Below are 16,212 nucleotides of genomic sequence, written 5' to 3'. Positions count from 1 at the left end.
TATGATAGTGAATGGTTTATTCAGACTGTAAATAAAGGTTTTAGCAAACCATTCTGATGGGGGGGGAGGGGGCAGAAATCAACCAAGAAAACCAAACTGAAATGGGAACTCAGCAGCATTCAGATCCTTAAATCAACCTACATCTCTAAAAGCAATTAATCGGGTCCCATTTTACTGTGAAATTTCCTCCTACAGACTAGGTCCTGATATCTAGTTACATTACTCATATATCCAGAGACCTGCCCACCTTATTCTGCAGAACCCACAGCCCTTTGTGGTCTTCTCAGACCTGACCTTTTGAAGCTCCCCAGATTGTAACTGCTGCTGCTACATTACCAATAGTTTCTAGTATAAAACCAAAAAATAAAATAGTTTGGACAGAACTCTTGACTGAAAGACTTGGCGTGGACTGCTGAGACCCAGGAACAGGAGCAGCATGGATAGATACTGTTGCCACAAGGACTCCCAGCTGCTTACAGCATGCTTGGTAGCTTCAGCCCATGGAGATCCACTGAGCACACCCAGACGCTGAGGCCCGACCCTTTTCCTGTTGTATCTGCAGGCAGTCCTCGGCACCGCAAACTTCAGAGGCCTGCAGAGGACAGAGTGCCCCTTACAGAGCAGAGAATTCTCAACCTGTTTTCTTTCAGTTCACTGTTTTAAGCTTCTTGTTTGATACTTCCTGAGGGCTCTTGGCTTGTTTCCGTTTCTGGCATTGTGTTTCCTCATTCTCACCACCAGCCAGTTTGTCCAAGACTATCGCAGCCTCCTTCAGAAGGCGCTGCTCCCGTTTTTCCTTCCGCTCCTCCATTTCTACTATGTCATCTGCAAACAAAGCCTTCAGAGGTGGGATCAGCTTTGGGATAGTTGGAAAGTCACCAAAACGTACCTGAAATAAATTGGGCACAGGAGCAACTGTTTGAGAATTGCTTTTTTGCTTTCCTCCCCGCCCCTTTTGCCTGTTCAGCTGGCAGGACATTGCCCCTTCCTCTGTACAGCACCCAACACTTGAAGGTCTTCAGTTGCATGTACACTAGGCAGGCAGGTGATCATTTTCAACCCTGCAACAGCCGGGCCACCAATCCCACATACCAAGTTACTTATATTTTCCTCACAGGAAAGGATGTGCACATAGTACAGCTTTAACTGGCTAGTGAGCTATTTTCACTGTACTGAATGCAGTTGTACAAAAAGCAGCTCTACAAGGTTTAGGTTCCCGGATGTCTTTTGCAGAAAGTCATTAAGACAGCACATGAACTATGAAGGCAGCAGGACTCGAAGTGAAAATACCTTTTCAGCTGGCAGTAGCAAACAGAATAAAGGTGACATGAGGCAAATATCTAGAATGTTAAGAATGGACAAGAGCCATTAGCACCTGTCTTGAAGTGAAACTGCTCACTGTGTGCCACCCATTCTCTCCCATGTCAGGGACACCTCCTGACAGCTGTAAAAGGAGCTGTTTCACAGGAAACTGCTCTCAAAAGGATATAGTGTGTTAATACATCAGTAGAAATGGATAATTTAATTCATGAGCAGCCAGCTCCAAGTAGCACTGAAACCTTTCCCGCAGTATGGATCAAAGCTGTCAACTTACCCTCATATGATCAAATGCAATTCCAACCTTCTCACTGAAGTCTTCACTGAACAGTGGGATCTTGGCATACCTCTGGCTGAAGTGATTGAGCATGATGAACTCTGCATTCATCTTCATCCCAGTCTGAATTGCTTGGGAGGTTGTGCTGCAAAAGGAACAGAAACATGGCACCATGCACATCTGTGACACACGGGCTGGCTAATGCTGCCTCTCCAACAGGCCGCAGCAGGCTGTGTCTTGCATCTAAGGTCACATCTCACCAACAGCAAGCACTAGATATAACACCTGCTGGGCACAAGGTGTCCTGCTCTTGCACACAAGCCCAGGCACCTTTTCCTCTGACAACTTGCACAGGTGACAAGTCTCCCACTTGCAAATGACTCAAGAGTGCAGGAAAGACACAAATTAACTTGAAGCTTAATTGTTAAGTGATTTACAAACTGGGGACAAACTCTCATCACTGGGGTGGCAGCAAGTTCAGCTTACGTACAAAAAGCTGCTCTCAAGGCTCCCCACTTCTGCTAGGGGCAGCACTCGCACCACTAACTGAAAAGCCGTTTGAATTGTGCAGCTAGTTGACAGGGGTAGGTAACCTTTTGACCTGCTGAGCTTAGTCCTCAAATGCAATCAAGCAGAGAGCCTTTCCTTTGGGCCAGTCTATTTCTAGAGTTATTACTGTCCACTTAAAAGCTTTCCTGATTTCTCTTTGGGAATGTTCAGGAAAGCTGTGAGAGTACAACTGCTACAGCTAGCAACACGCCAGTCTTAGTGCTGAAGAGCTCTGCACACACCACAGCCTTGGGCCCTTCACCATCAGATCCGAGGTCTGTGCCCAGCTAAATGCTTTTACCTTCCTCACAGTGCTAAGACTGCAGAACACACCCCACCTGTGTGTTTTCTCTATAGCTTCTTTTTCCATGCCATCTTCCAGTGTTGCTTCATGGATCAGCAGAGTAGCATTTTTCCCTGTGTAAATAATTGTACATTCAATCTTCAGCTGAACACAAACTAGTTCCATTGCCTAAATAAGCCTGTGAAGTCTCATCTTCCACCCCCACACCCCTTAGCCCTTCACTCGGTTGCAGGCACAGCACTAAGGGCTGGGGGTGCCCACTTCGGCACTTCGGTTACTAAGTTCAAGGCCTTAATCAAATAAATTCTTCAGAGGGTTTTTGTCACCTACCCATTTTTACTAAGGCCATGCAGGGCATTGTGTCACCAGAATAGACTATTTTCCAGCCAGATTTGTGAATCATCGAACATGCAAAAGCATTTTTACAGTGCTGGACTTCACAAGTCTGAAACTGAACAAGAAACAAGCATTACACCTCAGGTCCCCTCTTGCCCCTTGTTGTAGCACCTGGCCTTGTCAGGTCATGAGCTTACCTCAGCCAAGTCATAGATCTCTAACAAAGAGCTGACGAACCCTTTGACTTTAGGTTTGATGTTCTCACAGCCTTTCACAAGAGACTGGGAAGTAACCATTCTGTGAGGGAGGGGAAAAAAGAGAACTAAGGACAGGTACAAAGAAAACCTGATCTCATCTTTGAGCAGCCTATTTCTCACAGAAGTTGTCTTCAGTGCCTTACAAACAAAATACTTCAGTTCACTTATGTGTTCTTGCCTTTGCTTTCACTATCCAGCACCCCAGTAACTTGTTCAAACACTTCTTCCCCACTGCTAAATTCCCTCCCTTTCAGGAATCCTTTTACACTTGTCCAACTCCCCTTTCCTAATCTGCATGCAAGTCTCTTAAGTAGCACAACAGAATAACAAACCCTACCCTCTCCTTTGCAAGTCACGCATCACAATCCTACACAGTGGAAGGAGTCAGAGCAGCCTTCAATGAAGCGATGACATCTCCCCACATACCACACAGAACACTCACTTGATGTCTCTGAGAATTTCTTCACAGTGGTTGTGGTACTCATATAGCCAAGGCATGATCTGTTCTGGTGCTACAAGGAACAGAGGGCTAAAAGCCTGACCAAGGGAGGCCTGGAAAAGCAGAGGCAGAAGGAAAATCAGTACTATGTATACACCAAATCACAGTGAAGAATTGCCTAGGGAAAAGATAGTGCTTTTCCACCAATAAGGGGAAGTTCCTTTCCCCTCACTCCAAAGCAAGTTTAGGAGCAGTGAAACAACAGCACAACTTACAAAAGCTCTCCGCCTCTCCATCAGGATGTTCATCAAGCCCTGCAAAGGTAAGAAAACAACAGAAAGCTATAAACGTCTGGTGCATAAGTAGTAACAGTGCTGCAGCAACTCATCCAGATGCAGTTTTTGGAAAATATACAGTCAGAAATACCTGACTACTGTTTTTCCAGTAACTACACCTAACTCAACTGCTGGAACACTATCACCACCTATGCCACAAGCTGATGACCAGCAGCCCACACAGAACACGTGCCTCTCAGCCTTTCTCAGTGCTATGTCTGCTCCCAAAAGAAAGGTGGAGGGCAGAAAGCCCCCAGCCAGCATCTCAGTCCCAGACTGGTTTCCAGACTGAAGACAGCAGACCAATGAACAGCTTGGCTTCATCAGGCCCAATCTCAAACAGACCAACTGGTCCTTCTGTGACAGTTTATTGCAAAGCACTGAAGGAAGTTGGGTTGGACACTGATTAAAAAAAAAAAAGTGTTTGGATGATCCTGGCAAGTCTACAGGGACCACTAACAGGAAGCAAAAGGGGATTAGAAACAGACATGCAGCAGTGGCTGGGGAGCACAGAGGGGAAACTGCAGCCCTTAGGAGCCGGGCAGCCTACAACATTAACTGCAGCTACACACATCCAAATCCCACACAGCAGAGCAGGCCAGCACACAGCCCCTTCTCCTTCCAAGGCATTAAACCTACCGAATGATGATCGGTATGCATGTGAGACACAAACACAGCTGCTATGTTACACAGCTTTTGGTCAACTTGGTCTCCATAGTGGCGACAGAGCTGTCCAAACGTTCCTTCCCCACAGTCCAAGAGCATGGATTGGGTAGAGCTGGCAAGACAAGCAAAGACATTTGGCAGTCATTGGATGAGTTCTGACCAGCGCCTATTCAGAGCGGGGGAATCTTTTGGGTTGGAGGTCAGAGAGTTCTCAGTGCTCTACCTCTATTGCTACTCCAGTCCTACTAGCCGAGGCTCTAGAAAGACTGCATAACTCATTCTGGTATTGTGTTGATGCTGAACACACTCTTACGGCAGGCAGCAAAATGAATGAAGGCATTAAGTGCTTGTCTTTACAAGTAGCTCTCAAGTCTTCCCCACCTACAGAGAGACAGGTGCCTGAAACAGAAGTCCTACAGACTCCACCATAGGGGCACTCGCCTTGTGTGTCATTGACACTGTTGTCAAAACAGCCCTTGGGCAACACCCTTGAGATACTGAGCCTCCCTGAGCAAAACACATGTGAAATCAGGATTTACCTAATATTTACCAGCGTGGAACTGACATTTCGGATTTTCATTGGAATTGCTGATCCTGTTCCCAAGAATACAATTTCGGGATAAGCATCCATTTTTTCTGCAGAAGACACACAGTAAGAATTTGTAAGCAGGTGTTATCCACATACTGCCTACTCAGACATGGTTCAGATCAACAGCACAGCATCTCCAGAGTCTATATGCCCAGTACATTCCTCTTTGCCTGGCTCAGCCTCTGGCTTTCTCAATGTATCAGAATTTACAAGGGAAGATAGGGCAGGTACTATCAAGAAAGCACAGCAGAACACATAGCTGCATATACCAAGGAAGGCACAGGAAGACTCTGCTCGCTGGAGAACACAGATCTGCTAATTCAAGAGGGACCTAGCTGCTGTTCCACAGTGCCCTAACTTTCTGGATGAGGATTCGGAGTGAGTCAGTGGTGCTGTACCATACCATAAAGCCTCACTACCACCAGTACAACTGAAATTCAGAGAATGCCTTACAAGGAGCTAGTTCTAGAGGAGGACATCTCCCAAACATATGGGCTTGCACTTTGACTGCTATGACGGCATTCAATGCAAGCAGTCACCACAAATAACACATGAGTGCTACAACTCGAATTGTCCCCAACAGTGCTTAATCCCCAAATCTAGCAGCTTTAGAACAACAGAAACAGAAGACTGCGTAACTCAACAGAAACAATCTGAGTTTGGGCTCAGCCTGAAATCTACACAGCTCCAGCAGGACTTTAGAGCACCTCTCGGGCAGCAGGAAAACTGAACATTCACAGCTCTGCTGGGCTCTAACGCACTGGTTCATCAAGACCTCCTACTTGTCATGACACTTAGCCAAGACAAGTTGCTGATCCTTACCTGGTACAGCAGGCAGGCTCTCTTTGCATTCCTTCACACGAGCCTGGAAGTCAGGGAGATCCAGGGCTTCAGCAACAAATGCATCATGATCACAGACAGTCACCGCATCTCTGAAAGAACAGGCCAGGTATCAGGATGGGGCATGGAATGGAACAACAACAACAAAAGAGCACCTTGCTCTGGAAGTAACTGTACCTTACAACAGCCTTACAACAAAGGGTCAAACGCTCTTTCCAGGTTTCATTTTGAGCAATGGCATATATTCATGAGTATGGCATGGGCCAGAAAGGCTTGGTTAGGCTGAGCCACCCCAGCAATATAATCATCCCACCAAACTGAAGGTGCTCATGTAAAAGCACTATGTTCCCCTGCACTGTCCAGGTCCAGAGGGCTGTCAGACACTAGAGGGCTCTGCAAAGCCCTGCATGGGAAGCGGGGAAACTCCTGGAAGAGCAATCCACAAAATCACACACAGCATGGTTGAGGCTGGCAGGGACCTCGAGATCAACTAGTCCAACACCCTTGCTCAAAAGCAGGGTCACCTAGAGCACGTTGCACAGCATCATAGCCAGGCAGCTTTTAAATATCTCCAGAGCAGGAGACTCCACTGCCTCTCTGGGCAACCTGTTCCAGTGCTCTGTAACCCTCACAGTAAAGATGTTTTCCCCCCCTCATATTCAGATGGAACTTCCTGTGTTTCAGTTTGTGCCCGTTGCTTCTCATCCTATGATTGGGCACCACTGAAAAGAGCCTGGCTCCGCTGTCTTGACACCATCCCTTAAGATACGTATACACATTGATAAAATCCCCTCTCAGCATTCTCTTCTCCAGACTAAACAGGCCTATCTCTCTCAGCCTTTCCTCATAAAAAATACATTCCATTTTCCTAACCATCTTCACTGGACAAGCTCCAGTACCTCCATGTCTCTCTCATACTGGGGAGCCCTGAACTAGATGCCGTACTCCAAGTGAGGCCTCAACAAGGCTGAGTAGAGAAGAAGGATCACTTCCCTCAACCTGCCGGCAACATTTTTCCTGATGTACCCAAGGATAACAGTAGCCTTCTTGGCCACAAGGACACAGTGCTGGCTCATGGAAAGGGCTCCAGGCACCAGTCAGAAGCTGGGGGGTCTTGTGTCCTCAGTCTGCATTATAGTGTATACAGTACAGCAGGCCTCCAAGTACCTTAAAAACAGAAACTTAAGCTCTTCTTTGTATCTGGGAACTCTTATTCTGCCTGAGAACCAGAAATTCGAGTCTAGACAGCTGCTGTTCTCTTGTATCATGTCCCTCTGCCCTCAAAAGCCTCATTCAACGGCTTTTCCTATTCATCCACAAAGCAAGCAACAATGTAAGAATCTGCATCTGTTTGACCACCTGCAGCTTTCAGCTGATACCAGGCTTTCTGGGTGTTCAAATGGTAGATTTTTCACCAGGCTTCCTGAACAATCTCTCTCTGCCACCATCTGCTCTGCAGAGCCACAGTTGGGTGCGCAGCACTTAAGATCAAAGCAGAGGACAGAGGCAGGCACATGAGGCTACCAGAGCAAGGGATGAAAACAATCCTCCAGAACCACTGGCCAGGTGATGTTTTCAGCAGTTCACTCATCCACGTCCTCATATACCTTTTCTTAGGCTTTCAGGGACTGGGACAAGAATCTGCAAATGATACCTACATATTGTCTTCCTTCAGCATACAGTAACATTGAAAACATGCCTCAAGCCACCACTCAAAAACTGGGAACCCACAAAGATTCCCACTGACCTCTGCCACTCCTGCTGGGGTCTGAACTGGTATTTCAAAAGGCACTCTCCTCGCACAATGGGCACACTACATACAGCCTCTTCTTCCTACAGAGAGAAGTGACATTAAACACATGCTTCACTCAGGGGAGAGGTACACAGGCAAGCAGGGCCTTGCCTACCTTGCTCTGGTAGGTGGTGAGCAGAGGGAAGATCTCTGGGTGGATGAGGTTCAGCTGGGTTTGGATCTTGTAGCTACGTGGGTTGTGCACTGCAGAGCACTTTTCATTGAGCACCAAGTGCTGAGTTCCAGGTCCAAATCTATAAGACAACGATAAAATATACAAAGTTTTAGCCCTGTGATGCTGATACCCAGCATCTAATCCTACTCTGGGAAGCACACACAACAGTGGCAATGCCCAACAATGACAAAGCCAAGTAGTCAGAAAGCCACGCACCTTTCCAGCCATTGCTGGTAACGGCTGTCCCGAAGCACTGATTCTGGAGTCATGTGAATAACCATGGCCACCTGGTTCTCAGGAAGCCCTTCCTGGTACCTGTAGCACATTCAAATACAGGAAGGATGGCTGAGCACTGATCCTTCATCACCCTGCTATCCCCCACCACTCCAGCCTTGGTACACCCCCCAGAAGAACGCAGACACAGATCTCAAGAGCACAGCCCAGGAGCTTGATGCTCCCTACCACAGTGGGCCCAAGGCTCCCTTCTGAGGGCTCAAGCCAGTTGTTCGCAGATACCTCCCCTCTTCCACGCAGGGCCTCTGCCCTCTTCCAGAAGCAACAACATAGGCAGAGCCTTTCAGAAGCCTAATGTGCCTCTGCACAAGCCCCACAGAGATGTTTGGTGTAGTCTAAGCATCCAGGCTCACCGCACAGGAAAGCAACATCTGCTCTGCTCCACAGCACTACATCAGTGCAATTTTCCTCATCTGAAGGGCCTGGTAAGACAGACCTGTCACAGTTACAGAACCCCACAGGTTCTGCACAGACATCTTCCCCCAAACACCTCAGGTCACCCAGCTCTGCTACCTTCGGAAGGTCTCGTTTTCACAGACAGCATCCACAAAGCCCTCGTGAGGACATTCCAGTACAATGAACACTGGGCCGGGATCAGTAGGGGTGCACAGTTCTTCAGGCGAGAGCTGCAAGCAGATACACAAAAACCACACCATGGTCAAGCTGTATAAGCTACCATTCATACACTGTCACATCAGGCTCAGCAGCTGTTCTACCAGCAAGCCCCAGCAGGTTGTCAAGACTCACAGAATCAGCTCTAAGCAGCCTCACTCCACATTTGGCAAACAAGCCAATGCAGTTCTTGTTCCCATTCTGCCCTCCCAATACACAGGTTTGCATTTTGCTGTGTCACGGGAAATCTTAGTTCTGGTCTTAGAACAGGCAATAAGCCATGTCAAGAATGGAATTTTAGCAGCTTCTACGTTCCCACTGCAGATTCAGATGCTATTAACAGCTTGCTCAAGAATCACAGAATTGAAGGGGTTGGAAGGGACCTCAAGAGATCATCGGGTCCAACCCCCCTGCCAAAGCAGGTTCCTCAGAGCAGGTTGCCCAGGTAGGCGTCCAGATGGGCCTTGAATATCTCCAGAGAAGGAGACTCCACAACCTCCCTGGGCAGCCTGTCCCAGTGCTCCGTCACCCTCACTGTGAAGAAGTTCTTTCGCATGTTGGTGTGGAACTTCCTGTGCTCTATCTTGTGGCCACTACCCCTTGTCCTGTCCCCACAAACCACTGAAAAGAGGTTGGCCAAATCCCTCTGTCTCCCACACCTCAGGTATTTACAAACATCGATGAGATCCTCTCAGTCTTGTCTTCTCCAGGCTGAACAGACCCAGGTCTCTCAGCCTTTCCTCACAGGGAAGATGCTCCAGGCCCCGGATCATCTTTGTGGCCCTCCACTGGACTCTTTCCAGGAGATCCCTGTCTTTCTTGTACCGGGGAGCCCAGAACTGGTCACAGGCCAGGTGAGGCCTGACCAGGGCAGAGTAGAGGGGGAGGATCACCTCCCTCACCTGCTGGCCACGCTCCTTTTAATGCACGCCAGGATCCCATTGGCCCTCTTGGCAACGAGGGCACACAGCTGGCTTGTGGTCACCCTGTCATCCATCAGGACCCCCAGGTCCTTGTCCTCAGAGCCCCTCTCCAGCAGGTCATCCTCCAGCCTGTACTGATACTTCGGGTTGTTCCTTCCCAGGTGCAGGACTCTACACTTGCTCTTGTTAAACCTCATTTGGTTTCTTCCTGCCCATCTCTCCAGCCTGTCCAGGTCTCGCTGAATGGCAGCACAGCCTTCTGGCGTGTCAGCCACTCCTCCCAGCTTTGTGTCATCGGTGTACTTGCTGAGGGCAGACACTATTCCCTCATCAAGGTCGTCGATGAAGATGTTGAACAAGACCGGACCCAGCACCAACCCCTGGGGAACACCGCTAGTCACAGGTCTCCAGCCAGACTCTGCACTGCTGATCACCACCCTCTGAGCTCGGCCAGTCAGCCAGTTCTCAACCCACCTTACTGTCCACTCCTCTATCCCACACTTTCTCAGCTTTCCTAGCAGGATGTCATTGGAGACAGTAACAAAGAGTATCAAAAAGAAAAGAGGCTCTGCAAAATTCTAATGACAAAGATATGTCAGTCCTATCCCCTAGGTTAGGATCTTCACTTACGGATCACCCATGACATGGACAGGGCAAACTCTGCCTCTCACTTCAAACTAACATCTGAGTAAGACCCTGCACACAGGAACCACTAAAAATCTGTGGTCTAAGAGCTGAAAAAAGAGTAAGGAGGCAACAACAGCTACACAAGCACTCAAACACCAAATTTAAAACATTCAGGGATCAACTCCACTCATTCACTCAAGGAGTCGGCTCTGAGGACTTGCGATGGAGAGGCTCAGAAGCCCTAACAAATTGCAGGCGTACATCCATAGCCACAAATGGACTTGTGTCAGAGCTACTTCTCTAATCACACCCCTGCGACAGCCCCAGTGTCACAGGAGCCACTTTCAGCAACAGCTTGGAGCTGAAAACAAGGGCCAGTCACCAGAAGTAGCCACTCAAAGCTCAGAAACAGCAGAAGAACAAACACATGAGCAGAGATGAGAGGGAATAAGCAGAAAACCATCACCCATCCTTGCCTTAACAACAAGGATTAAAAACCAGACAAACAAAACCCACCCACAACTGGAATTGCCCCAATGCCCACTTGTAACCAGTCTTTTTCTGGGGTATGCTGTGCCATCCTCCCGCCCTCACTGGAGCCCCAGGACGACACTAAACCATAGCAGAAAACACACATTCGTCTTACCTCCCTGCCTTCGAAAGTGATGCTCTCCCCATTTTTAAGAGCTGTAATTATGGGCAGAATGGCTGGAGTTCCCCTGAAAACAAGGCCACCGAAACTTTTAGCTTGGCACCATCAATATGCCTGGGCTTGCCCCATCCCACAGGCTGGGCTCCTGTACTTACACTGGCAGCCCCATCTCCTGTGCTTTAACTGCTAGAAATTTTCCCTTCCTTGGATGAATCTGAAAAACAACCACAGAAATTATGGGTAACATAAAAAACATTAAACATTGCCTGGAAATAAGATCCATGTTCTTCCAGTTTAGCTGTTTCCCCAGAAGCCAAGGGATTTTTTCATTTTTTCCCCCTTTTCCCTTCAATACCAGATCCTGAGAAACAAAGCCTTCCCCACTGTTAAGACAAGGGAAATCCAGTGTTCTATATGTACACCATTCTGGAGACACGAAACAGCGAGTTTTTAACAAATCATCTTCTAGACAAGAAGGTGGAGTAGTTTTATACAATGTTGCACAGACAGCAGTCTAACTTAGTCCCCAGAAGCTATCACCACACCTTTTGGTTCTCCAGGATCATCTTACTGCTTCTCCCTTCCTGTTTTAGTGATGCAAGTGGGACAGACTTCCCTAACGTAAGCATCAAACAAGAATGGAACTTGTATACTCTTAGTTGGCTGCTTTTTACAAAGTGCCACTGGAAAAAAAGTTTTCACTGGTTCCTACTCATACTATAGCTCCTCTGACCTTTGCAGAGTAGAACCACAAATACTTTTTGAAGCCCTGCATGGAAATACTACTGCCAAGTACATATATTTAGCAAGATAAAATATTGATCACGAGATCTCTATGGTCAAGCATACTTTACAAAGGAAAGCCATCACCAGATCAGGATGCCTGCTGGCACGTTTCTGTTCATCACCTGCAAAAGAAAGCAAAACTACTAAGTATCTTCAATGACTGCCACTTCCCTTAAAGCTAAGATGATTTTTTTTTTGCTGTAGCAATAACAGAAGCAACATCATCCAGCCAACTTGCAGCTATCAGCAAAGTGTTCCAAGCACCTAAGGCCAGAGAACCCACAGCCTTCAGGTACAAAATTAAAATAAATAAAACACAAGTTTGAAAATTTATCAATCCCAATATCCACTCATAATTATATTGCAAAGGCTGGAGCACCCACTCCAGCCAGGAGTAAATCACTGTCTAAGCACACCCCAGGTAGGAATCATGCCCTATTTCTAGGCCTTAATAGTTCTGCATCAAGTTCCAAATTACCAGAACTCAATTTGCTCATTGTAATTCTGCAGCTAAATTCCTCTACAGACCTCACTGCCACAAGACAAACAGCTTGGAGGACATATGACTGTTCTTAATTTGCTTTTATTTCAAGAAAGTTAAGAGTTTCCCATTGTTTTCACCTGTTTCCTTTGGGCTTTCTCTTCCTTTGCCCTCATCCAAGCTTGAATGTGCAGCTCTTGGAGATCCAGGCTCTGTGTCACCTTTTGGACAATTTTCACCTTGTGCTGATAATCCCGGACTCTGAGGAAACATACTTTCAGCATCTAGTGGTTTTCCTGTCCCAGATTGAAAAAAACAAGACAAATCACTCAAACAAATGAGACAAATAGGAAAAGCATGGACAGTATTTCCTCTTCCATGACATTCATGTTCAAACTGTACCAGAAGACAGTTTGACTGTCTCCCCCCAGTTTGACTTGCTCTTGCATGCACCAGCCTCGTAAACATCTGACAGCACCTGAAATCCTTCAGGTTCTCTCAAAACAGCTAGACTCTGTCAAAGTTATGTCTGTGCCCTAAGTATTGTAGCTTTCAGTAGTAAGAAAACTCAGCTGGCTAATAAAGCCAGATTCAGTCATGTTTCACATGCCATTCTTTACCCACAACAAAAGGAACAAAGGCTGACTCAGCATGTCTTCTTTCTTTGAAAGAGATCCTTCTGCTGAGGACATGTAAATTCATAAGCCTCTCCTTACTCAAGCTTGCTATTTGAATCACCTTAAGTACAATTACTGAACAAGTGCTTTTCCTGTCTGCCTACAGCATCACATGCTCACCTATAAGAGGTATTTGGTGGACTGTCATCGTCTCATCCTTATATTCCAGCTCTGTGTGCAACTGCATAGCTAGAAAGAGATCAGAAACAGTCACTGAGAAGTTCAAAAGAACATATTCATGCTCTACAAGAATATCAGAAAAGCGTATTTTCCTCTGTTAAATAAAACCTGCTGAATCTCTCCCTTTCCTTTCCCCACCCCACTGCAAAGATCAAAGAATAATTAAAGATCTTAAAAGTCCACTGACCACATTAACAGTCCTTAACACCATGGTAAACAAGCTCACTGGCAGACCCTGGGAGCAAACTGCCTTAACACTGCTTTAAACCTGAGTTCCATGAGCTAGTCTGGCAGACTGGCAGCTGCCTGCCAGAACCAGAGTTAGAAACACTTTTTTCTTCCAAGCAGTTCCTGGGATGGGTTTGGACACTGCATCAGATCAAAACTATTTAAAACCATCTTTGAATGGATGTAACTAGAGTCTTCATTCTGAAGTTGTTAACATTCAATGCAACTTTAGCTACAGCTGAAACAAAAAGTTACAAGCTTACGTTAGCTGCGCTCCCATGATGTACCTACCCAAATCCATTCTTTTAAGGGGTCCAGGAAAGAGCCGAATTGCTTTCAAGTAGTTTTGCTGGAAAAGAGACAGCGAGTCAGGAGGCCACCCCTCAGCAGTGCAAACTACAAGTACCACTTTCAGAAGTTAAAACTTACTTTCATGAAGCCAACGGATCAACACCCCTCAAGAGAAAACTGGCAGCATGCAGCCAGCCAGAAAGCACTGGGCAGGTGTCCCACCTCCAGTGGGCATCACCAGTTCAGATAAAGAAAAATGAAGACCCATTCCTCCCATCCCTTGAATCACCATTCCCTCCCACTAAATATTGAGAAGAAATTAAATAAGGAGGAAGACTGGAAAATTTCTGCTTAAGGCAATCATTACCAGCTTAATACCATGGCTTGGCTGGCTATCAGATACCAGCTTCCTATCAAAAGAGGACGTGGGGAGGAAGAGCAGTCAGGAAAACAAAGGATGCTCTTTTTTGTTCCTGAAATTTTCCAGGATACTAGCTGACAAGACAACTTTAGAAGAAGCCTGATGCTGTCTTCAGCGTAACTGAAGAGATTTGTTTTTTAAACCTTCCCAGCAGAGCCTTCAGACTGGCACTAAATCAGGCCGGCACCTTATACCTCTAAGATGATTCACCGATACCTCTAAGATGATTCACTGCCTTGACACCAGCTCTCCCAGTTGCAAAGTAAGCATCAATACGTGAAGGCTTTTCTCCCCTTTCTGCAAGCTTCCACTACTTACCAGCTTTGGTGGCCCTAGGAAAACACATCTTTGAAGCCCCATAGCCTTTAATGTGAGAATCATACCTAAAACACAGCAGAGAAACAGCTTTATCACAGACCCACTGACAGATCGTACCAGAAAGCTCCCTCTTGCTGCCAAGGAGCACTGGGCATCTTGTGAAGACCAGGCCCGAACCTGGATCCAAGCTCAATTCTGCCACAGCCTTGTGGAAGTTTCAATGAGTCACGTATCTCTGCAGACACAGACGATACCTACAAATCTTGAAAATACCCACGGATCTCGATAGCCATAACATCAGACAAGTTACCTGGGGAGTCCCTTAGCCTCCTACTTTTTTTGGGAGATTCCCAGCATCGTAGTGAACAAAATCCTAGACGATCTGCTCTAACCTCTGCCTCCTTTGAGAACAAGCACGGAGCAGAACCCTTCCACCATAAATCGGCCCGACTCGCGAAGGTCTCCGGGCTGGGCTGGCAGCGCCTGCTCACCGCAGCCCCTCGGGCCGGCAAACCCCGTGCGCTGGGCAGGCGGCGCCTCTCCCAGCGGGCGCCCCGCGCTCTGACCCCGCCGCAGGCGAAGGCGCCGCCGCCGGCCCCAGCCGTGCCCCCTCCCCCCCGGAGCCCCCCCGCCGCTCACCCGGCAGCCCGCCGACGTTGGCCCACGCCAGCCTGCTGAGGAAGACGCAGTCCAGGTGCGAGATCTTCAGCCTGCCGACACAGCGGGCGCTCAGCGGGGCCCGGCGCCGCCCGGCCCGGCCCGGCCCCGCACCCGCCGCGCCGCTCACCTGTGCTCCTGCATGGCCCGCTGCGCGCCCTCGCCGCAGTTGAAGAGGTACCTGCGGGGAGGCCGCCGTCAGCGCCGGCCGCCGCGCCCCCGCCCCGCCCCGCGCCGCCCCCGGCCCCGGCGCCGCGCTCACCGGTTGAACTCGGAGAAGACGAACACGGAGGCCCCCGCGTCGCGGCCGCCCGCGGCCACCACCTGCGCGTACACCGTGCTGGGCCCCCCCAGCGCCGCGCCCGCGCCGCGCCGCCGCTCGCGGGCCCACACGTGCCGCGGGACGCCCCGGGGCCGCCGCGAGCCGCCCCCCGGCCCCGGCCCCGGCCCCGGCCCCTCGGCCATGGCCCTGCCCGCACCCCCCCGCCCCGCCAGGCCGGGCCGCAGCACCCGCGCCAGCCTCCACATGCGCCGCGCCCCGCCCCCGCCCCCGCCGCGTGACGAGGGAGAGCCAATGGGAAGGGAACGGCGGCCCCGAGGGACTCGCCGGAGAGCGGCCGCTGTCACGTGACGGGGGCTCGCCAATGGGAATCGCCCCGCCTGGGGTTGCGCTGAGGGGCGGGGCCCAGCGGGTGCTCGCGGGCGCCCTGCGACGCGCCACCAGCAACGCCACGCGCCCCCCCCGCCCCCCCCCGCCCCCCCCCCGCCGCCCCCCCGCCGCTTGAGCCGGGCCGAGCCGAGCCCCGCGGGCGGGGGCGTCCCAGTGGGGGCGGGCGGGGGGCCGGACCCGGGCCCTGTCCCCAGCGTGTCCGAGGCCCCGCTCAGGAGGCCCCGAGCAGCCCGGTGGGAGCAGGAGGCGCCTCGCCGTTTCCCTGCTTTTCACCAGCTCCTCTTCCCTACGAGCCTGGTTCGGGCCTGTTCACAAGCACGAGCTGATCCAGGCCGCAGCTTTGTTTATCTCCGAGCTCTCTCAACCCGCTCAGAGCTCTCTGGGGCTTTCCCTTTCCATTTGCTTCAAAAAGAACCAATAAATTTTACTGTAACCAGAGTACCCCAACATAAGCGACCCGAACCATCAATATGCCTTTTCTTCCTTACTTCCAGAGGTGAACCTTATCTTTCTCAGCCC

The 16,212-nt window shown here is 49.4% G+C and overlaps 1 protein-coding gene across 1 annotated transcript; it reads right to left on the bottom strand.

Moving 5' to 3' along the window:
* Positions 1 to 15,566, bottom strand: ELAC2 (elaC ribonuclease Z 2). Its single transcript, XM_084492342.1, has 24 exons — positions 15,286 to 15,566; positions 15,154 to 15,204; positions 15,006 to 15,076; positions 14,367 to 14,431; positions 13,628 to 13,685; positions 13,049 to 13,117; positions 12,392 to 12,547; positions 11,834 to 11,892; positions 11,140 to 11,198; positions 10,979 to 11,051; positions 8,684 to 8,796; positions 8,093 to 8,191; positions 7,817 to 7,955; positions 7,657 to 7,742; positions 5,892 to 6,001; positions 5,020 to 5,116; positions 4,454 to 4,592; positions 3,755 to 3,793; positions 3,483 to 3,592; positions 2,981 to 3,080; positions 2,778 to 2,898; positions 2,482 to 2,560; positions 1,595 to 1,739; positions 1 to 889 (listed from the first exon to the last, which is right to left on the bottom strand). The coding sequence occupies exons 1-24, from the start codon at positions 15,549 to 15,551 to the stop codon at positions 647 to 649; spliced, it is 2,547 nt and encodes an 848-aa protein (XP_084348468.1). The 5' UTR covers positions 15,552 to 15,566; the 3' UTR covers positions 1 to 646.
* Positions 15,567 to 16,212: the final 646 nt, after the last annotated feature.

The sequence above is a fragment of the Aythya ferina genome, assembly GCF_964211825.1.
Source record: "Aythya ferina genome assembly, chromosome: 18".
Taxonomy (NCBI): domain Eukaryota; kingdom Metazoa; phylum Chordata; class Aves; order Anseriformes; family Anatidae; genus Aythya; species Aythya ferina.
This window is presented reverse-complemented; position numbering and strand designations above follow the sequence as displayed.